Source organism: Elgaria multicarinata, chromosome 23 (assembly GCF_023053635.1).
Source record: "Elgaria multicarinata webbii isolate HBS135686 ecotype San Diego chromosome 23, rElgMul1.1.pri, whole genome shotgun sequence".
NCBI classification, from domain to species: Eukaryota; Metazoa; Chordata; class Lepidosauria; order Squamata; family Anguidae; genus Elgaria; species Elgaria multicarinata.
Window position 1 is genome coordinate 8,547,463 of NC_086193.1, and position 22,019 is coordinate 8,569,481.

At 47.4% G+C, this 22,019-nt stretch overlaps 1 protein-coding gene across 1 annotated transcript; it reads left to right on the forward strand.

Moving 5' to 3' along the window:
* Positions 1–1,827: 1,827 nt before the first annotated feature.
* LOC134413241 (guanine nucleotide-binding protein subunit alpha-15-like) lies at positions 1,828–21,020 on the forward strand. The gene is made up of 7 exons (XM_063147376.1): positions 1,828–2,013; positions 6,516–6,700; positions 7,872–8,026; positions 11,554–11,682; positions 12,769–12,898; positions 17,692–17,845; positions 20,344–21,020. The coding sequence occupies exons 1-7, from the start codon at positions 1,887–1,889 to the stop codon at positions 20,583–20,585; spliced, it is 1,122 nt and encodes a 373-aa protein (XP_063003446.1). The 5' UTR covers positions 1,828–1,886; the 3' UTR covers positions 20,586–21,020.
* Positions 21,021–22,019: the final 999 nt, after the last annotated feature.

Consider the following 22,019-nt stretch of genomic DNA (forward strand, 5'->3'; position numbering starts at 1 on the left):
TCAAGACTCTTCATCTCCCTACTCCGAGCGAGAGGGCCAGATCCTGCAGTGAGGTTTGGGAACCTGCAAGAATGTGACATGCTGGACAGACGAGTTGGGAATTGCAAAGAGCATAGAGAGGTACGGTGGGTTGAGACAACGGGAGGTTGGCCACTACGCGGAAGCATAAGGACATCAGAAGTGCCCTGATGCTGGATCGGACCAATATAGTCCAGCACTCTGTTCACACTGTGGCCAACCAGCCATCAGCCAGGGGCCGACAAGCAGGACATGGTGCCACAGCACCCTCCCGCCCATGTTCCCCAGCAGCTGGTGTATATAGGCTTACTGCCTCCAATACTGGAGAGAGCACGTAGCCATCAGGGGGCTGATCTTGACGTGGCTTTTGCACCACGAGCCCCAAATCCCCACATTTGCGCTCCTTCGCGTTGCCCCATGTGAAGGAGCGAGCACAGGAGTTTGCTTGCTAGGAGGAGCGCCCCTGCACCGGGCGTCCGGGCTTCCTCGGGTCCCAGTTTGTTTTTGCCTTTTACCCAGCTTCTCCCCATGCCGGAGAAGTGCGGAGGTGGGCCAGTGGCCATTTGGCTCGTTGGCCCTCCCCCCCCCGTCCCAACCAGGAAACCAATCGGGGTCACCATCGGCTAGGGCACACCTCTGACGCAGCTCCGAAGCAAGGCGACCGACGGCAGATGCTGCCGTGGCCTCGCTGCAAGAGAAAAATGTAAGTGCCCGACTTCTTTAAACCGGAGCTTCAGGGCTTTGCCCCTGGATGGCTTCGCCATGGCGGCTGCGTCATGTAGGTGACCAACCGCCACTGTGGATCCACCCCAGGGCAAACCCCCTCGTCAAGACAAGCCCAGGACTAGTAGCTATTGATGGTCTTCTCCTCTAGGATTTATCCAACCCCCTTTGAAAGCCATCCAAATTGGTGGCCATCACTACATCTTGTGGTAGTGAGTTCCATAGTTTAACTCTGCACTGTGTGAAGAGGAACTTCCTCTTATCTATTCTGAATCTCCTACCCATCAGCTTCATGGAATGACCCCACTGGGTTCTAGGATTTTGAGAGAGGGGCAGAAGTAAGCCGGACAAGGCTTCTGCGCATCTACTCAGAAGTAAGGACTGAATCACACCGCAGCTGATCCAAAAATACCATTTCTTCTGTGGGGAAATTGATTTCAACTAGAGGCCTGCAATGATTTAATTGGTTAGATTAATTGATTCTAAAAATGTATAATTGATTAAAAGTTTTAATGTACTTTTCATCCCGATCAATGGCCCTTCTCTCTCTTTCTCCTTCTCATGCACATATCTTCAAAAGTATCTTTTAAAATGGAGAATATTAAATGCCTGAAGAGGAGCCTGATATTGTACTTCTTAAAAGTTCCTAGACCCTATATTGATTAGCGGCAGATGCTGAATTCAAAGAGTGGTTGTGCTAAACGGAGTCTTGGACAGTGGTGGCAAAACATCCAGAAAATTAGCCACGCATCTGATCTCAGCCAAGAAATGTGTTTCTCTTCATCTCCAACATTGGCTATTGCTGGGAGGATTTTTTGTTGCTGCATTTCCTAATGTTGCACTCCAACAGTGCAAGGAATGCACTGTGCCTTTGCATTTCCTAATGTTGCCGCCCCTGGATCTTTTGTGTGCTTCTATGATGGGTGCCGTGGACTCCCTCCTCGTCTGAAAGTCGATCTCAAAGTATCTCTTGCAGGACACCTCCTCCCAAGAAGGAGTGGGCGCTAATTAACTTGGACTGGGCATCTGTGACAACCTTTGCCCACCGCTTTTTTTGCTTTCCGAATCCTTGCGTCGTGCGTTTTCCCTCTGGGTTTTGCCTGATCCTGGTGGTGGGGCTGGCGTGAGGCAGCCTTCCTGCCACAATGGTTTGGTGCCTCTGCTTTCTGTCGGAAGACCAGAAAAATGCCATCGCGATAGATAAAGAAATCAATCGGCTTCTGCAAGAGCAAAAGAAACGGGATAGGTGGGAGTTGAAGCTGCTTTTGCTGGGTGAGTGTATAGTTTTTCTCCTATTCCTCCTCCTCCTCCTCCTCTTCCTCCTCCTCCTCTTCTTCTTCTTCTTCTTCTTCTTCTTCTTCTTCTTCTTCTTCGATCCTTAACAACGTTCTGGTAAGGAGCTACATATGAGCCCAGAGAGCCCAGAGGCAAGGGTGATGGGCTACCCAGCAGCTGGCCTGAATGCCTTCCATTAGAGCAAGTAAAAAAACGAATACATTTTTCTCCTTCCCTAACTTCATCCATTTGTACTCTGTGGATCCCTTTGAGATCTGCCAATCATTTTTTAAAAAGAATTTAATATATAAACCAGGGTTCTTAGTTGATTCATCAAATCAGTTAAGAAGTATGAAATTCCTCTTCAAAGATGCTTGCTATGCAAACATGTATTATTATTTTTAGAAGCAAAACAGCCCCACAAAAAACCCAACTACAATGGGTTGGATCCACGTTTAGTCTGCCTTCAAGTAGACCCATTTAAATCGGTGGAACGTAGGCTCGTCTTCACTACCTGCAATCTCAGTTATTTCAGTGGGTTGTCTTGAAGTCTGAATCCAACCCAAAGGATGCTGCAAGGCTTCATAAATATTATTTTTAGCCATATGCAAACTTAACTGAGAGATCAATCAAGACTGAATACCTACTGAAAGAATAATTGATAGATTATCAAGACCAAGTCCTGTGAGGAATAGGAAGGAGTCAAGGATGTATAGCCTGGAGAAGAGATGGATTTATTTATTTATTTATTTATTTATTTATTTATTTAAAGCTGCAGCCATTCTGTGTTCTGATAAGAGCTGCTGAAGACAGACAACAAGGAAAGGGTTTTGCTTTCTATTTATTTATCTGAAGTATTTTTATCCTACTCTTCAAACAAACAAGGCTTCAGGAGCAGCCTACAATCAATTGGTAAAAGAATCAGTTTATGCCCGCAGACTTACAATCTAAAAAGATGTGGCGCACAAGGAAAAAAGCATGGGGAGGGAAGAGGAAAAATATTGGGATCATATTATACTTGGCTTCAAAGACCTACCCCGGTTGTCATTTGCTTCCCCGGCACAATTCAAGGTTTAGGGCCCAGCTATCTCAGTGATAGCCTCTCTATGAGCCTCTCCAGGGTATTTAGATCTTCAGGGGAGGTCCTTTGGAGGGCACACGTGAAAAGTTTTCTCTGTCTTGCCCTGAAATGGTGGGATGGGCTCCCTTAAGAGCTACAACTGGCCCCAACTTGCCCAACCTTTAGAAAGGTGTGAAGACACATCTTTTTAATCTAGCCTTTTAAATTATGTCATTTTATTTCCTAATCTTTTATTGTTTCAGTTTTGTAATGCTTTATTTTTATGTTCTTAGTTTATTGTTTTATGGTTTTGTTTTAAACTGCTGTGCAGTCCTTTGATTTTTTGTTTTAACAAATAAGGTGGTACGTAAACCTTACGATTAAATAATAGTAAAATCATATCAGGGATTCTGAAGCAGTAGAATTTCTTGCACCAGTTGGACTAGAGGACTTTTTGAGGTTCCTTCCAATTCTATTCCTTTTCTTGCATTTGATAGTAATTCCAATGTAAACAAGTGAAGAGAACAATGTGATTTACACATGCAGGCTTATTTCTTTTTAAAAAGTGTAATACTCCATGATTTCCAACCTTTCCCACAACATATTCTGTATAATGGACATCTGTTGCACCTGCCTAACAGTCACACGCCAGGTTGAATCGGGACCAAGACTGTGAGAGTGATGGTACAGTCCATTCGTCCTTAGGCCTTGTTTACGGTTCCTAAAATAGCTGAGCAGATGGAATGTTCCTAAACATTCCATAGCACCTCAACAGCCGAGCCAATGGCTGTGTGTATCACTTTAACATACCAAAACCAAACGTTTTGGAGTTTGGGCTTTGGTAGTGGAAGTTTTGAAGAGCACAACCGCCATTTACACTGCCTTTTCTCCTTTTAGGAGTAAAGGGCAGTTTTCTCCTTTTCTCCTCACCCAATTTTATGTATAGAAGAAGCCAGGCTATTTGTCTACCTCTAATCCAATACTGTCCATTCTAGGGTGACCATATGAAAAGGAGGACAGGGCTCCTGTATCTTTAACAGTTGTATTGAAAAGGGAATTTCAGCAGGAGTCATTTGTATATATGGGGAACCTGGTGAAATTTCCTCTTCATCACAACAGTTAAAGCTGCAGGTGCCCTGCCCTCTTTTAAATCTGGTTACTCTAGTATAGCTCCTGCAGCTTTAACTGTGGTGATGAAGAGGGGATTTCAGCAGGTTCTCCGTTTATATCAATGACACCTGCTGAAATTCCCTTTTCTATGCAACTGTTAAAGATACAGGAGCCCTGTCCTCCTTTTCATATGGTCACCCTAGTCCATTCCAACTGGGAACTGCGCTCCAAGATTTCAGACAGAGATGAGTCTTCTTCCCCTCACCTGATCCTTTCAACTGGAGATGCAGGGGATTGAGCTGGGACCAGGGGTGTTGTTAGGCCTGGGCCTACGGGGGCGGGGGCTGCCCTGCATCAATTCCCCAGAGCCCTGGATTTATTCCACAGAGATGTGAATTCCACTGGTGTCAATGGAAAGTGTTTCTTTTTTCTCAAATTAATTGCCATGCAGTTGGAAATTTTCAAGGGCAATTGGGAATGGCGCTCTCTCTCTCTCCCCTCCACACATGCTGCATCCCCCCCTCCCAATTTCTCCCTACATGGCTTAGAAAAAAATCTTTTCCCATTGGTTTGGGATGATCTGGGGCAGGGTGTAAATTAATTGAAGATTGTATTTGAGATTATTTAGATGAGAAATTAATTGGCTGGCTTTGCCTCCTGTGAAATCTAAATCCTAGTAATTATTTCTAAATTTAACATATGCAGCTTTGGGTCCTATAGGCCTGGTCCCTGAATCTTAACTGGGCAGTAATGGTCCTTCCTGGGACCTTCAGTGTGTGAAGCATGACCCCCACCACTGAGTTCACGCACTGGTTATCTCTCGGTTGGACTACTGCAACCTTCTTCTCTCTGGCCTTCCTTCGTCTCACATCAGTCCGCTGGTCTCTGTCCACCACTCTGACGCTAAGATCATCTTCTTGGCCCGCCGCTCTGACCATGTCACTCCACTTCTGAAATCTCTTCATTGGCTTCCAATTCACTCCAGAATCCAATATAAACTCCTGCTGACCTTCAAAGCTCTTCACGGTCTAGCTCCTGCCTATCTCTCCTCTCTCATCTCACACTATTGCCCCGCTCGTGCTCTCCGCTCCTCTGATGCCATGCTTCTCGCCTGCCCAAGGACCTCCACTTCCCTTACTCGGCTTCGTCCTTTTTCTTCTGCTGCCCCTTACGCCTGGAACGCTCTTCCAGAACACTTGAGAACTACAAACTCAATCACTGCTTTTAAAACTCAGCTAAAAACTTTTCTGTTCCCTATAGCCTTCAAATATTGAGTTTGTTCTGACTCTATACTGTTAGCTTCACCCTACCCGGTGCCTGGTTACACTTCCCTGTGCCTGTTTGCATTCTCCTTCCCTCTTTATTGTTTACTACAACTTTATTAGATTGTAAGCCTATGTGGCAGGGTCTTGCTATTTACTGTGTTATCTGTACAGCACCATGTACATTGATGGTGCTATATAAATAAATAATAATAATAATAATAGTTGTGCGCCCTTCCCAGATCTCCTATGCCAGATTTGGGTGTGTGCGTGCGGCGGGGGCAAACTGGCAACCCCCCAGCATTTTTTCCACGAATCTGTGTGCTCTGTGCTTTAAGTTGAGACTTCATCTGTCTCTGAGTGGCCGCCTTCACACTGTGTACGTGTGTTTAATTTATTCTGTTATGATCAGCGTAACAGAAATATTAAATACTTGAAAGCAGCACACTTTGGGTTCTGCCACTTTCCACTGCAATGGGTGCTGTAGCCAAGATGGCAAGTTCAGAATGATCAACGTGGAATATTCCAGAGTGTGGCAATTGCTGGAGCACTCTACTTAAATCAGAAGAATGATTTAAAAGACTCGCTCCTGGAGGACTCCAAGTGACCAGGGCACAGCGGCGGGTGGATTTCAGGCTTGCAGGAGCTGTGCTTCTTTTTCACTAGAGCCCCAAGATGCCAGGTGGGAAAGAAAGGCTCAGGCAGGTGGATTTCCTTAAGAACGAAGGAAGCTTGTGCCTCTGAGCACACACTCAGCCCAAGAATTTGTGAGCAGAGTCAAGCTGGCTTGCAAGGCCTTTTCACTCATCAACTCAGTCTTGGCTTTTCCCCCAGCCTAATTTAGGAGAGGAATCTGCACCGGTTTTTTTGCAGTTGTGAGACAGCTGGGACTCAGGGAGCCTTTGCTGATCTGCTGCAAACAACCCGGAGTTCTATGGGTTGATCCTGTCATGCCATATGAAAATGGGAAATTGTTGATTTGCCAGGGCCAGATATATATATGCGGGTTTATGGATTTTCTCTCTAGCAAATTGGGATCGCCTGCATTTACTCTGTGATCCTGCTAGGTACCGGAGAGAGCGGGAAAAGTACCTTCATCAAACAGATGCGGATCATCCACGGGGTGGGATACACGGAAGAGGACCGGAAAGGGTTTGTCAAGGTTGTGCATCAGAACATCTTCATGTCCATCCAGGCCATGATCCAGGCCATGGACACCCTCCGGATTGCTTATGCTGAGCCAGAGAATGTGGTGAGTAACAACACAAAGAGCAGCCTTGCTGGATCAGACTGGAGGTCCGCCTGGAAAGCCACACCTAGGACGTCAAAAGCCCTCGCCAGCAACTGGTATTCAGAGGCCTGTGGGCCGGAGAAATGTGGAATGGATTCTATAAATCCGACCAATGGACTCTGCAACGGACTGGTTCCTTTCGAGTCATGTGGACTTGAAACTCACATTAGCATTACCTGCAGAGTTGCACTCTGGTACTAATGTTCCCTTGTGCAAGTGGAAGGGAATTCTTGTACCTCCCTAAAATAAATCCATTTCTGTCAATGAGTGGCTCAAGGGTTGACATATGTCCAATAATCTGCAAAACACAGATGGAATGGATTTAACAAAACCCATATATCCCCTTTCAGAGGTAAACTGCTCCTCAACATGGCGGTTCCATTTTCCCATTATGGCTGCTAGACACTGCTAGACCTCCTCCCATAAATATGGCTGGGTGGCCACTTATGTATTGCCAAAACAGAGGCAAGGCATCACCAAAAAAAGATCAACGATTTGCATAAAATTTGTAGGTGCCAATTTATAGAATTAGATGCAAATTAAAAAGTATTTATTATAATGTAAATAAGAAATTACTTATTTGTTAGATTTATATCCCACCTTTTTTCCTCCAAGGAACCCAAGGTGGTGTACATAATCCTCCTCCTCCTCCTCCTCTCCATTTTATCCTCACAATAACAACCCTGTGAGGTAGGCTGGGCTGAGAGTCTGTGTCTGACCCAAAGGCACCCAGTGAGCTTCCATGGCTGAGTGGGGATTAGAACCCAGATCTCCTGACTCCCAGTCCAGCACTCTAGCCACTACACCACACTGGCTCAGTACATCTCATCATCGTGTCTGTTGGACTGTGACTGGCCAACCTGTGTGCTTGCCTTTTTAGCCTGCTATCCCACTGCTAACTGGTGATGGGGAACTGGACTTGGGCCAGGCAGCCCTTCAGGGGATGGTGCTTTGTAAAAGAGGCACATTGGCCACCCTAGCTCTGAGGGTCGTGGACAGTCACAGGCAGGCAGCAAAACCGAGGAAATGTCATTGAGAACCCATTGGCTGGGTCCACATTTGGCTTAGTGGTTCACGGCCTGTACAGATCTGCCTTACAAGGAGCAATCCTTATTTTTCTCACTGCTTCTAGCAAAATGCCAAGCTCCTCCTGGAAGTGGACGCTTACAAAATGACCATGATGGAGGCATGCCATGCCAGCATGATCGGAAGCCTCTGGAAGGACACCGGGATCAGGACCTGCTACCGGAGGCGGAGGGAGTATCACCTACTGGATTCCACTGCGTAGTGAGCGCCTTCTTCTCTCTCCCTGCTTGGTTTGTTTGTTCTGTTTAGATTTCCCTTCCCAGGATGGAGAAAAGCAATAAATAAATGAAATTATGGTGTGATATGATCCCGCTCCTCCTCCTCCTCCTCCTCTCCATTTTATCCACTCAACAACAACCCTGTTAGGCTGAGAGTCTGTGGTTGGCCCAAAGTCACCCGGTGAGCTTCATGGCCAAATGGGGACTAGAACCCGGGTCGCCCCAGTCCAACACTCTAACCATTACCCCACACTGGGCCTGCATAAGGATGGGTGGATCAGTCCATCTCACTTTTGCACATTCTTATCCATGAGTCTCTTCAGTTCCAGTTCTGCATTCATCTCCATTTTTAGAACAAATTGTTTCCAAAAATATGTATTTAAATTTGGGGTGCGTCAAAACACTTCTGATTGAACCATTTGAGTCCCAAAACAGATACTGAAAATGGGAAAGGTTTCTGGGAGGGGAAAATAACTGAAACATTGGGCAACACTTACCTTGCCTTTAAAAAAAACAACAGTCCCAGATGTATTAAAAGTAGCTGCGCCACAACTTGCCTCGGAAGCCTCCGAAATAGCCACGTTTTGTCTCGGGGTGCTTCGGGGGGGGGGGCTCACCTCAGCGCCAAAGGAGGTCAGCCTTGCAGGTTCCTGGGTGTCGATCCCACCACCATCACAGGCGCGCCTGGTGGGAACACGGGAGAGGGCCTTCTCGGTGGCTGCTCCAGTGCTTTGGAACTCTCTTCCCGGGGAAGCTAGACTGGCTCCCTCCTTGATGGGCTTTTGGAAGCAGGCTAAAACTTCTTTGTTCCAGCAGGCCTTTGGAGAATAATCTGGCCCTCCATCTATGTTAAGGACTGGTAAAATTGTCATGTATTTTCAACTTTTAATGTTCTAATATTGTTTTATTATTATTTATTTATTTTAATTTTAAATTTTGTACATTTCTTTTCCTAGGTTTAAATGTATATGTTTTAAATTTTGTAAGGCTGCCTTGAAGCCCAGTATTGGGCAAAAGGCAGGATACTACTACTACTACTACTACTAATATTAGGGAGTCCATTGGACTCCTGACTCCCTGCACCCCCGCTTGCTGTCCCCTCACCCCCAATCCAGAGCCGCTGCCACTGGGACTTACTTGGAAATGTGTCCTCCTGAGAGCAATTTAAAGTTATCGCAGGGGCTCTCTGTTTTTATTATATCTATGGCTGTAAACTACGGTGGCCATAAAGGGCCATTTCCCCTTGTACCAGCTTTCCTGGGGGCGGGTGGGTGGGGAAATGGCCCAGCACTGCCCCAAATTGCCCCAAGGTGGCTCTGAGGCTTCAGTACCAGTCTGCCTCGGCCTCGAGGTGCCTCGTTGACCTGGTACCACTCCAGATTTGGGCTGAGGTGGGCTGAATCGGCCTGCCTCGGATCCAGGGATTCAACCCGAGGTGGTGCACAGTGCTAATTAAAAGTGTGCTTGCTCACCTTCTCTTTTTTCTTTTTATCCCCTTGCTTCTCTCTCTCTCTCTCTCTCTCTCTCTCTCTCTCTCTCTCTCTCTCTCTCTCTCTCTTTCTTTCTCTGCCTATTCCCTGCCTTTGGAAAAATAGCCAAATGACTGTCTGTATTTCACCATATCTGAAGAACATGGTGAAGCAGGAAGGACCACTTTGGCTCACTCCTAATTTTAAATGTGGCCTTCTCTCAAATACACATTTTAAGTTTGTGTTTTGATACATTTAAAGCACTGAGAGCTGCGCCGCAGCATTCAGAGAAGTGCAAAGTCCAGTGGGTACCTAAGTTCCAATTCAAACATCAGTCCCAGAGGTTCGAATCCCTTTATTTTGTATAGGAATTTGCAAATGTTGGATTTCGTAAGCTTCCCCACTGTTCATTTTCCTATTCACGATGGGCGCTTCCCTCCCTCCCTAGTGAATTGCTGCCCCTATTTCTCTGTCTTTGGGGAAACACCTTGTTGCAAGGTTGTGAGGGCGAGTTGCTAGCAGCCCCCTCCCCAGAGTCTCTAGAATTGAAATCTCCGAATGAGGACTAGGTGCATTTTTAGTAGGGCTGTGCACTGCTTCAGATCCAAATCCTGAATCCGAAGCGAATTGAGGTGATTCGGATCTCCCTTAAACAGAACTGAAGCGAATCAGGGGAGGTCCGAATCAACCCGAGCCAAATCGGGCCTGGTTCGGAAGGTCCGAATCAAATCTGGGGGTCCGTGCACAGCCCTAATTTTAGTGCATGTGCAGCACACAGCTGACTGTGTCTCTTGCACATAACAGCAGCTGCTGAGGTTATAGTTTGAATTGTCAATAACATATTGCAGGACACGGCTATGGGCTGTTTCCCCCCCTCTAGTATATATTTGTTCAAAAGAACTCTGGCTGTCTTGTCCTGGTGGGTGGATGAAATCCAGCAGTGCAGGAGGTGGAGGACAACATGTTGTCTTCTGCCATGGATATACTACTTGGGGGAGGGCGACCCCAGCTGGAGAGAGTGTGGGTGCTCAGGCAGGGGTAGCTTTTATGAAGGTAAGGCTTGTTAGGATGCATCCCTATGGTTTGTGGGTGAAATGCTGGAGGGCGTGTTTTATAGCCGTGGCTTTCCGCTCCGCATCCATAGGGCCTCTTGCGTCCCTGAGGCTAACTTCGTGCAGGCTTCAGTCTAATTTCCAAAGCCCTCTGCTGATACAGTTCATTTTGACCTGTTGATAACAAATCTGTAGGATGGTGGCGTCTTTCCCCTGCACATCGTGACCCTCTTGCCTTTTTAAAAAACGGGCGGGCTGCTGCTCGGGGTGGGTGGCCTTGTAAGCCTATGCGGCAGGGTCTTGCTATTTACTGTTTTACTCTGTACAGCACCATGTACATTGATGGTGCTATATAAATAAATAAATAATAATAATAATAATAATAATAATAATAATAATAATAATCACTAGCCTGGTAGCTGCAGGCGAGAAGAAACGGCTTGCAGGTGAACACCTGGAATTCCACGCAGGCTGGCCAGTGGGCTGGTGGAGAATAACCCAAGAGCTCCAACCCTTTTCTGCACCCAGCATAGAAACTCAGCAGGCTGTAAGGGAGAGTCCCGCCTCTCTTCTGCCAGCCCCCAGCAGGCTAGGAATTATTATTTGGTGCAGGCTACTAACTCCTGTGGACTTTGAAACGAAGAACCAGCGCCTGGGTTTTGCCTTTTTTGTCCTCCCTCTTTGCCTCTTTTCCTTTTGTGTTATAAGATTATGTCCTTTGGATTGTAAGTTTGAGGGCTAGGATTGTCTTGTTATTAATTTTTTAAAGCTACTCTGGAAGCCTTTTTTGAATGAATGAATAAATAAAACAAACAAACATGAACCTAGCATTCAGAAGGTGGAGCAAGAAGCAATGTGTACATGTGTGTGTGCCAGTCTGAACTGATTGATCCGTGCAGGCAAATTCCAAATTGGGGGGGGGGGGGGCAGTGAGTTAAGGGACCCCTGTCTTATTTGCTTGTGGTGACTTTGGTGTCTCTGTGTTTCAGTTTCTTGTCCAACCTGGACCGCATCGCAGCGGATGGTTATGTGCCGAGTTCTCAGGACATCCTGAGGACCCGCGTGCCGACGACCGGCATTAATGAGTACTGCTTTTCGGTGCAAAAGGTAACCTTAAGGTGAGTCAAATTAGAAAAGTGACAGGTCTGATCATTGCCAGGCAGACCTGAAGCCATGGAAGTGATGCATAATGAGGCAATAATACATGAATAGCAAGATAGTGTAGAGATCAACCCATTAAGGGATTCATCAAACTAGTACAACAAATCAGTAATGTCAATCGCATGACATCTCCATCTTAAACTCATCAGTCAGCAGCATCCTATACAGCTGGACCCAGAATCAGAGGCAGTTGCTGGGGAACATAGGTGGGAGGGTACTGTTGCACTCATGTCCTGCTTGTGGGTCCCTGGTCGATGGCTGGCTGGCCACGGTGCGAACAAAGTGCTGGACTAGATGGACCCTTGGTCTGATCCAGCATCAGGGCTCTTCTTTTGTTCTTATGGTTGGGGTCCCAGGTAGTTGTGTGCCAAACAGATCTTGAAGGCCTCGCAGCAAATGGTCTCCATTCGAACCCAATACCTACCTCCAAATCATTCACAACTCTAAATCCAGTTCCTCCTTAGGTCAATCAATTTTGTTCCTGCTAGGTTTATTTTTTCAGGGATGTCTGTCCTGCAGCCTTAAACTCAACAATAGCCCCATTCAGAAGACACCATAAACCATGGCTTTAACCACAGTGGTTAAGCCAGAAAGCCGGGCTGTGTTCAGAAGACACCTTAAACCACTACTTTAACCATGGTGAATAAACCAAAAAGCCTTATTTGCATGGATTAAGATGTCTTCTGAATGGGCCCAGTGTGAATTATGGCAGATCTAGATGTGACTTCTTGCTGGGTTGAGCACCTGCTTTCCATGCAGAAGGTCCCCAATTCAATTCTCAGCATAAGCCGACAAAGTGGGGTGAACGGCTTGTGTCTGAAACCCAAGAAAGCCACTGCCAGGCACTGTCTTGAGGGACTATTGGTCTGATTAATGGAGGCTGGTGGCTCCGATGTCAGTGGGGTGGGGAATCCATCAGCCCCTCAGAGAGCTCCTTTAGAGTTCTGACTGAAACCCAGAGCAGATTCACCGCCCCACTGACGCTGGAGCCACCTGCCTCCACTGTGTTTGACTCAGAGTAAAGGCACTTTCTATGTTCCCAGGATTGTTGACGTTGGCGGCCAGAGGTCAGAGCGTCGGAAATGGATCCACTGTTTCGAAAACGTGATTGCCTTGATCTATTTGGCTTCTCTAAGCGAATATGACCAGTTCCTGGAGGAGAACAGCAGTGAAGTACGGGAGGATTTCCCCTCCCTTGTGTGTGTGTGTGTGCGTGCGCTGAAATGGAATTTTGGAGACTTCCAGCAAACTGATGGCATTCAAATGGCCTGCAGGATGTTTACATTGGGCTACTTTGGATGAGAACCTAACTGTGTAGATCAGTGTTCTGCAACCTGGTTGTGTTGCACTACAACTCCCATAATCCTCCAGCCACCTCTTCTATGCTTGCTGGAGGATTCTGGGAGTTGTCATCCAGCACATCTGAAGGGCCCCCAGTTGAGGATGGCTGGTGTAGATTCTATGCACCACAGGGAAACCAGATTGTGCTTATCCACCAGGCACACATCTCTGGGTCCTCGGTCCCCAAGAAACCCGTTGGTTATGTGAATAAGACTGATGAAAGCTGCATTCAAGAGGAAGCTGGACAACTATCTGTCAGGTATGCTTTAGGGAGGATTCCTGCATCGAGCGGGGGGTTGGACTTGATGGCCTTATAGGCCCCTTCCAACTCTTCTATGATTCTATGAAAGGAAAGGTCAACAGGTGCAGCCCCAAACCAAAGCGGCCATTCTTCCAAGGGCTTTATGCCAGCTAAGGATGGCACGGTTCAGCCCCCTGAGCATGAGATCTTATGAGTATGAGCACTGCTCTTTGGATTAGAGCTGTGCGCCGATGGCACCTTGAAATTCTCCACCCTCTTTGTGGACAGAGAAATTAGGAGGACAATTTCACTGAATTTCTCCAGAAGGAAGAGAAATTCCCAGCAGGTAGGGCTCACCATTATTTTTATTTATTTATTTATTTATTATTTCATTTATATCTCGCCTTTTTTTCCTGCAAGGAACCCAAGGCGGCGTACATAATCCTCCTCCTCCTCCATTTCATCCTCACAACAACAACCCTGTGAGGTGGGTTGGGCTGAGAGAGTCTGTGACTGGCCCAAAGTCACCCAGTGTTTTTTTCCGTGGCCGAGTGGGGACTAGAACCCGGATCTCCCAACTCCCAGTCTGACACGCTGGCCTTTTTTCATAGTGGTTTTTCAGGCTTTTTGCGTTGCCACAGCAAGTGACAACAGCGTCAACTGTTAGCAGGTTGTCCGCCATCTTGCATCCTCTACCATGCAGGTGTGAGGGAGGCAGCATTGGGTCCCACTCCAGCATAAATGTGGAGCTAGTGCTGAGCCAAAATCTCTATAATTCGGCCTCATTCTAAGGGTCTTCCATGATTTATTTTTGGGATGTTTTTGAGCTTGCATAAATCATTGTGACGGGGCTGAGAGTCCTATGCGTGTGCTTTCTCACACATCTCCCCACTGCTCCGCAGCCTCTCAGGCTGGCTGCACTTTTTGATCTAATGGTGTCTTCCCCTGGGCTTCCTTTGAAGAGTGGGAAGCCAGGGAGGCGGCAGGCTGCAAGAGAGATGAATGGACAATGAAAGGCATGGTAGTCGCGCAGAGTTCTCAGTCACCTCCTAAGTAAGGTAAGCACAAGAACATCCAACCCGACCCATGAGAACTTCTCTGGGTTTTCCTTCACTGTTCATTACTTTTCGAAAACCATTTCTATCAAATGGAATGAACCCGGTCAAAAAAATGTGGTAGGAATTTTGGGCACGGCACTACTTTGGATATTGGCCAGGATAGGTTCTCCCAGTCAGACAGCTGCAGTGATGCCGCTCTTCCACTGTGCATAGTCCTACACCAGTTTTTCTGAAACGGACCCAGAAGGCAATGTAACTCAGCCGTGGTGCACCTGCTTGCATGGAGAAGGTCTCCAGTTCAACCCCAGCATCTCCAGGTAGCAAGTGGTGGAAAACCCTCGAGAGCCTCTGCTGGCTGGAATGAAACAATAATGACCAGTTCCTGGAGGAGAACAGCAGGTGAACGGTCTCATCTGGTATAAGGGAGCTTCCAGGGTTCCTTGAGGAGGAACTGGAGCTTAGTGGTATAGCCCCTGTTTTGCCTGCGGAAGCTCCCAAGTTGGGCTAGATGGACCAAGGGGCTGACTTTCTGTGTTCCTATTTGAATCAGGCCTTGAAACCAAGACCATGAGGACTGGAGCCTTGGTTTGTCTTTAAGGGAAGGAACCTAACTCTCTGGCAGAGCATCGGCTTAGCATGCCAAAGGTTCTCGGCTCCTGGCATCTCCAGGTAGATGAAGGAGATCGTGATGAGAAGACCCTTCCTTTCTGGAGGCCCCAGAGAACTGCTCTCAGACGGAGTTACCCAATCCAGCTAGAATAGCAACCTATTCATCATCATGAGCCTTCAATCTAAAATTATTTCACTCTTGGCACACTTGGGCTCAGTTCAGACCACATGTTTCTCAACGGTTTTTACACCACTGTTTTTACACCACCGTTGAGAAATGTGTTGTCTGTGTAGATCAGTGTTCTGCAACCTGGTTGTGTTGCACTACAACTCCCATAATCCTCCAGCCAGCTCTTCTATGCTAGCTGGACGATTCTGGAGGTTGTCATCCAACACATCTGAAGGGCCCCCAGTTGAGGATGGCTGGTGTAGATTCTCTGCACCACGGGGAGACCAGATTATCCACCAGGCATTCCCAAACCAAGGCACAGATCAGACAACACGTTAGTCAACGCAGTGTGAAAACTCCACTCAACGGTTGAGTTTTTAAGAGCTACTCCCTACGCAACATATTCTAACTCCACCGTTGTGTGGCTGTGGGCTACCATAGAGTAAAATCCATCGCAACATTTGATTGACAGTTCTCCCGCCCTCTTTCCTCCCCTGGTTCTCCCAATGGCATCCCATCAGCCATTGCTGCCCCCCCCCCAAATAATAATAAAAAAATCCCGGTGGCTCTCCTAGAGCGGCACTCACTCCTTTCACCACTCTTGCCAGGGAACTCTGTAGCAGTGGGAAAAGTCAACTCAAAGCAATGGAAAACTCCACGGAGCCCTCCACACAACATGCAATACAACGGTTGTGCAGGAACTCTCCTCTGCACAGCGTGGATATTCAGCATGGAGTGTTTTCCCCGAGGAAGATTAAATAAGTGCTTTGATTTTTTAAACAAAAGTACATTTATCTCTCAGAATATCAAACTCCCCTTTTTTTAAAGTATGTTTTTGAGAATATTGGACCTTTTCAAATTTTGCTTCCTGAACTTTTTTGAATCCGAGAGGTGAAGTTTAAAAGAATGCTTGTTGGTTGGATTTTGAGGCAAAAGCATTTGATAAGCCAAATCCAATAAATTTTCACTTTGGGCAGTACCCAATAGGGCTGTTCTGCCTCTGCAGGTGACTGCTTGTGCAACAGTGCTTTTGCACTTCTAAAAATAACCCTAGAAATCATAGAATCATAGAATAGCAGAGTTGGAAGGGGTCTACAAGGCCATCTAGTCCAACCCCCTGCTCAATGCAGGAATCCACCCTAGAGCATCCCTGACAGATGGCTGTCCAGCTGCCCCTTGAAGGCCTCCAGTGTGGGAGAGCCCGAGGAGGAGGAGAAGATTTATTTCTCATTTTCAGAGAACAGAAATGGTTCTTGGCAAAGAACAGGGCAATTGAGCCAGTGGAGGCTGGTGGCTCTGATGCCACCCCCCCCCCCCCAGCCCAAATCTGCATCACTGGGAATGTTGAAGAATGAAGTGAACCAGGCGGAGATTAGGGAGAAACAAATGGGCCTTGCAACAAAATTTTGCAGCGTGGAGTGTTCTCTTCAGGATGCCGGCTTTGCCCTTCTCTAGGCCGCTCCATTCCATGCCTCCTCCCACCCAGTTTTCAATCCCCCCCACCCCCACAACCATTCAACATTCTGTGGCTGCTCAGTCTTCATTAGGCTGTTTTTGGGGCGTTTGCCCCTTAAAGTTTTGTTTTCTGAAGATTTTTTTTCCTGGTTCTGCAAAGCTTGGACTTCCCCCAAACGTGTCAATTTCTCCCTCTTTGTGTGTGTGTGGTGCCTGTTCTGGCTCTGTAAGCAACGGCACTCACGACCTGGACGTTGTAAATAGCGAGAGTGATTACAGATGAAGCTTTCTCTTATGCCGTTTTATCGCATGCTCACGGCTGGCTGCTCATGGTTCTTCGCAGGGCCTTCTACTCAATTTTCCATCCGCAAAGAAAGACCTGGGGCTCATCTACACCAAGCAGATATTCCACTATGAAAATGGTATGAAAGCAGTGTATAAAACACAGAAGCCATGACACATACCATATAATGCTTTCAGACCACTTTAATAGTGCTATATCTTGCTTGGTGTAGATGTGTCCTGGGCCCCAACATTTGTCAGTGCACTTCAATATCACGATAAAGTAGCAGTGTGGCGCCTGCCTTTTATATACCGCTTTCATACCTCTTTCATAGTGGAATATCCTGCTTGGTGTAGATGAGCCCTTAGAAAGGCAGCACAATAAAAACGCCCACTGAATGGGGCCACGTGGTCATTGCTTGCTTCCTCTTTCTGCCCTGTGTGAAGAAAAAGGGAGCTGCTCGTCCCTCCTGTGAGACTGAAGCAAGAGGCAAAGCGCTGGTAATGGAAACGCGATCCCCCCCCCCCCCGGTCTTCTGAGCCTCATAGACTGACTGCTTTGTGCTGCCTGCTCCAGGAGCAGCTCTGCTCCAACTGATATCAAGCTCTCCAGGGTCTCAGGATCAGGTTCATTCCCATTGTTTGCTACTTGTGTGTGAGGGTGGTGCTGTTTTGGCTACAGGAGAGCCATGGAGCTCGGTTTCTGCTCCCCAAAAAGACAAAACAGTCTGGCTTGCATCCGCTCTCACGGGCGCTTACAAGTCGTGCTTGCGTTTCTCTTTCACTTTTTGTCTCTCCTCCTTTGCCTTAGAACCGGATGCGAGAGAGCCTCGACCTCTTCAGAACCATCCTGGAGCTCCCGTGGTTCTGGAACACCTCCATCATCCTCTTCCTCAACAAAGTGGACATCTTGGAGGAGAAGATCATGATCTCTGACCTGGCTGCTTTTTTCCCAGGTTTTCCAGGTAATATTTCCTGCTCTGTCCAGACAGACACCATGGTGTAGTGGTTAGAGCTGCCTTCCCCAACCTGTCTATTATCCCCCAGTCAGCATGGTCCTTGGGGTAACCCACCCTGCCACGAACCTCCAGGCACACTCTTTCTCAGCCTAACCTTCCTCACAAGGTAGGGATGTGTAATCCCAGATGTTTGGGATTACAATTCCCAGAAGCCCCTGCCAGCATGGCCAATGGTCAGGAATGCTCAGAGTCCATCTTGGATCCATTTTCTCCCCCACCCCACGATCTAGAGTCCATGGATTATATCCAATATTCGTCCTACTTAGAGTAGGGGCTTTGAAATGAATGCGACTTGAGTTAGACTACTTTGAGACCCATTCATTCAATGGGTCTACTTTTTTTTATCATGATTGGTAAAATGGCCCCAAATGGCCTTTTTTGAGAGAAACACAATCCATGTCCATCCTCCTCCGAATAGACCCATAGCATCATTTACATTGAAATGATCCTCATGGCCTGGTTTTCCATGGGTCTACTCTGAGTAGGACTCGGCTTGTGTTTCATTATGACTTGATGTAACTTTTGTTGTTTGCTGCCAATTCCATTCAAACTCAGCCATAGGCATCTCTACCGTACGGCTGGAAAATAAGTGTTTTTATCATGATTGGTAAAATTTTTTTAGAGAAATGCAATCCATGCCCTTGTAGGCCTCTTCCAACTCTGCTATTCTATGATTCTATGTCCATCCTCTGAGTTTGAATGGAATTGGCAGCAAACAACAAAAGTTTCATCATGTCATAATGAAACACAAGCCAAGTCCTACTCAGAGTAGACCCATGGAAATGTATGGGAGACCAGGCCACGAGGAATCATTTCAATGTCAATTATGCTATGGGTCTATTTGGAGGTGGATGGACATGGATTGCGCTTCTCTCAGAAAAGGCGTTTTGGGCCGTTTTACCAATCATGATAAAAACGCTTATTTTCCAGCTGTATGGTGGAGATGCCTATGGAACATCTCTACCATAGATAACATCTGCTGGGATTAACTGGGATTACAGACAAAGGGCACGGGCTTCCCCTGGCCTACCTAGACCTTGGGAGGGAGACGTGTTGACCAAAAGGTTGGATTTTTGTTCTGTGTTCTACTTCTGTTGCTGGTTGTCAATCCGAATAAATACCAGTACTTATACCTCAAGTGTGTGGGTGAGGTTGCTACTCAGACATCTCTAAATTGGTGTCCCAGGTTTCCTGGGTGGGGGCTTGAGCCTGAGCTAACCTTAAGGGAAAAACAAACACCCCCTAGACAACACAGAACCCGGCCCTGGGTACTGACCCAAGGGTGACATTTGTGGGTTACTGACCCAAGGGTTACTTTCTACATGTGTTTACTCAGAAATAATTCTTATTAAGTCCCATGGGACTTAGTAGTAAATGTGATTTAGATTGCAACCTAAAAGACCGCATAACCATGCATGGGGAGGAGGAAGCAGAACGGTGCCCTCCAGGCTTATCCCAAACACCTGCACACCCTCCAACCTTGTCCCCATCGCCCAATATCTGTACATCCAGTGGAACATCAGAAAGTATGTAGATGTTGTAGCCAATCAGAAAATCTGGATGCTCTGGATTCCCGGTGGTGGGGGTGGGGCGCCTATACGTGTTCAAAGTCCCATAGTGGGTGTGGATCTGCGCTGCATCAGTTACATGACGCAGATGCCGCTTCGCAGCTACTGTGGGGCTTTCCTGGGAAGCTGCGCATTGAAAAAGTCAGGGACTTACCCCAGTGTTTTCAATGGGAGGAACGTCTGACATGTCCCTGGTGGAAGGTGAGTGGTGGTTGGTCGCCTTCCACCAGGAAGAGGGCAGGGGGAGAGGGGGCTGTGGTACCCAGGCGGCTGCTGAAAACCCTGTGCTCCCTCCTTGGCGTCAGGATTACCTGATGCCATCCTGGGAGAGGAAAACTGCAGGGTTTCGGAGGGAGGTGGCGCCAACCCGGTACTGTGAAGGCAGCCCCTGGGTTGATGCTGAACCCATGGACATTGGTGGTGAACAGCCCATGGATGTTGGGGCAGGACTAGCGAGTGTAATCCCCACCCCACGTGTGCGATATGTGTGCAAAGGGATAAGGCATGGAGAGCTTCTTCACTTCCGAAGCCACCCCCACTTACTTGTGACTGAGCCTTGAATGCTGTGCCAAATTCTTGAGTGGGTATGTACTATGGCTGCATGTTAAGGGCAGCGCATGCACCACCTCTACTGATTACGTTGTGCCAGCAAGATCCATCACTGGCCAAACATGAAGCTAGTGCTTCCTCCAGTAACCCTGGAAACGAGCCAAAATGTTCATTTCTGGGGTTATTCTCTGAAACAGATGCTTCCCGCTGTGCCAGTGGTGGGTCCTGTTAGTGCAACATAATGCGCAGAGGTGCCTGGCAGGGTTGGATGCCGCCGTAGGTCAGCTGACGTCCTCACCGAGGGCTGCGTTGCTTGTCCATTTCCAGGCCCAAAGCAAGATGCCCCTTCGGCGAAGCGCTTCATCCTAGAAATGTACATGGACATCTTCACACAGTTTTCAGACCATGACGACAACGCTGGCGTGAGGACTTCCAAAGAGGTCTGCAGGCCCCGGATCCTTTATCCCCACTACACCTGTGCAACGGACACGCAGAACATCGGCACAGTCTTTGAGGACATTAAAGATGCCGTCTTGGCAGGGTACCTGGAGGAGTTCAACCTCGTTTAAAGGAGCAGGAGTCAAGCAGACTGTGGGGATGCTGCAGAAAAGGCCCTCTACCCTTCACCTGGGGTAGTCTGGTGATGGTCAACTGGTGTGCTGTTTTAACTCCTGCTGAATTGTGCCTGCTGAGGTCCCTTCTCATGGCTTATTCTAGAATTTCGAATGGGCCTGTCATTTTGGAGACTTCATGCTGAGAAATACCCAAGGATTGAAATACTGTCCCCTCAAACCAGCAACACGGTTGGATTGGAATTGAAAGTCTGCCTCCTAATTGGGTTTGTGTCAGTTTTGTTGTGATTGGCAGGACTAGAGGGCCTCACTCTGCCTCCTGATACTGCTATTGCCTTTCGGAACAGCTATTGTGATAGGACTGTTCCAGTACATGAATGCCTGAATTTCTCACACGTTTACTCAATGCTAGTTACTTTTTTATATTGGAAACTGTTGTTGCTGCTACAGAAAATTCAGTGTGCATGATTGGATAGAGTAGAAAAGGCTGCAAACATGTGCTGTGGCGTTGGCCCCAGGACTTGGCATTGTGGGGCATGTGCCAAGGCCCTGGAGTGCTGCCTCCTTGCTGTGAATTTCTGTTCAGCTGTCCCCTCCAAGCACATGAACCGTGGCCATTGTGTGGATCACCTTGCTCTATTACTTCTGGGGGGAGGTGGGAAACAGGCCCAGGGGGCAAGGAGGGTGTCCCATGGAAAGAATCTTGCCCCAAAGACCCCCCTCCCCCAAAACATGAACCTGTGACATTGCTATGCACAATTGTCAGGGGTGAAGCCCCACTGAACCCAGTGTGGCTTTCTCCTGAGTCAGCACGCAAAGGCCTGTGCTGCAAAGGAGCTTGAATCGTCAGTCACTTGGGGAGAGAACTTAAATTATGAGCAGAGGCTTTGGCAGCTGGGAGACACGGTATTGATTGAGTGTACGGCGTTCTTTGGAAGCCCACGGCGTTCTCAAAACATGGATCATTCCTAACAAAAACAGTTGTTTATCACATACCTTGAAATCCAGAAAAGTTCATGTTTCGGAACCCTGTTTGTTTATAGCGGGGGCAGATTTTAGGCTTACAGGATCTACAAAGTAGATCCAGACCCTCCAAGGTTCACCAAGTGAGGGGTAAAACCATGACACAGGAGGGTGGATGGAGAATTACAGAAGAAGATGATTCTGAGCACATCTTCAGGTATTTCATAGAATCATAGAATAGCAGAGTTGGAAGGGTCCTACAAGGCCATCGAGTCCAACCCCCTGCTCAATGAATTTGTTTTCAGCACCTGAGCTGCTGGCACATGCAGAGCTTTTCATACACACATCTCATTTTTCCCAACCTTTCACACAAGCTTTGTTGAGTTCAGCAGACTAATTTAGGGTGGGCAAAAAAGGAAGGATGTTGCAGCTGCTATTCCTAAATGATTGGGGGTAGGGAGTTGCTGC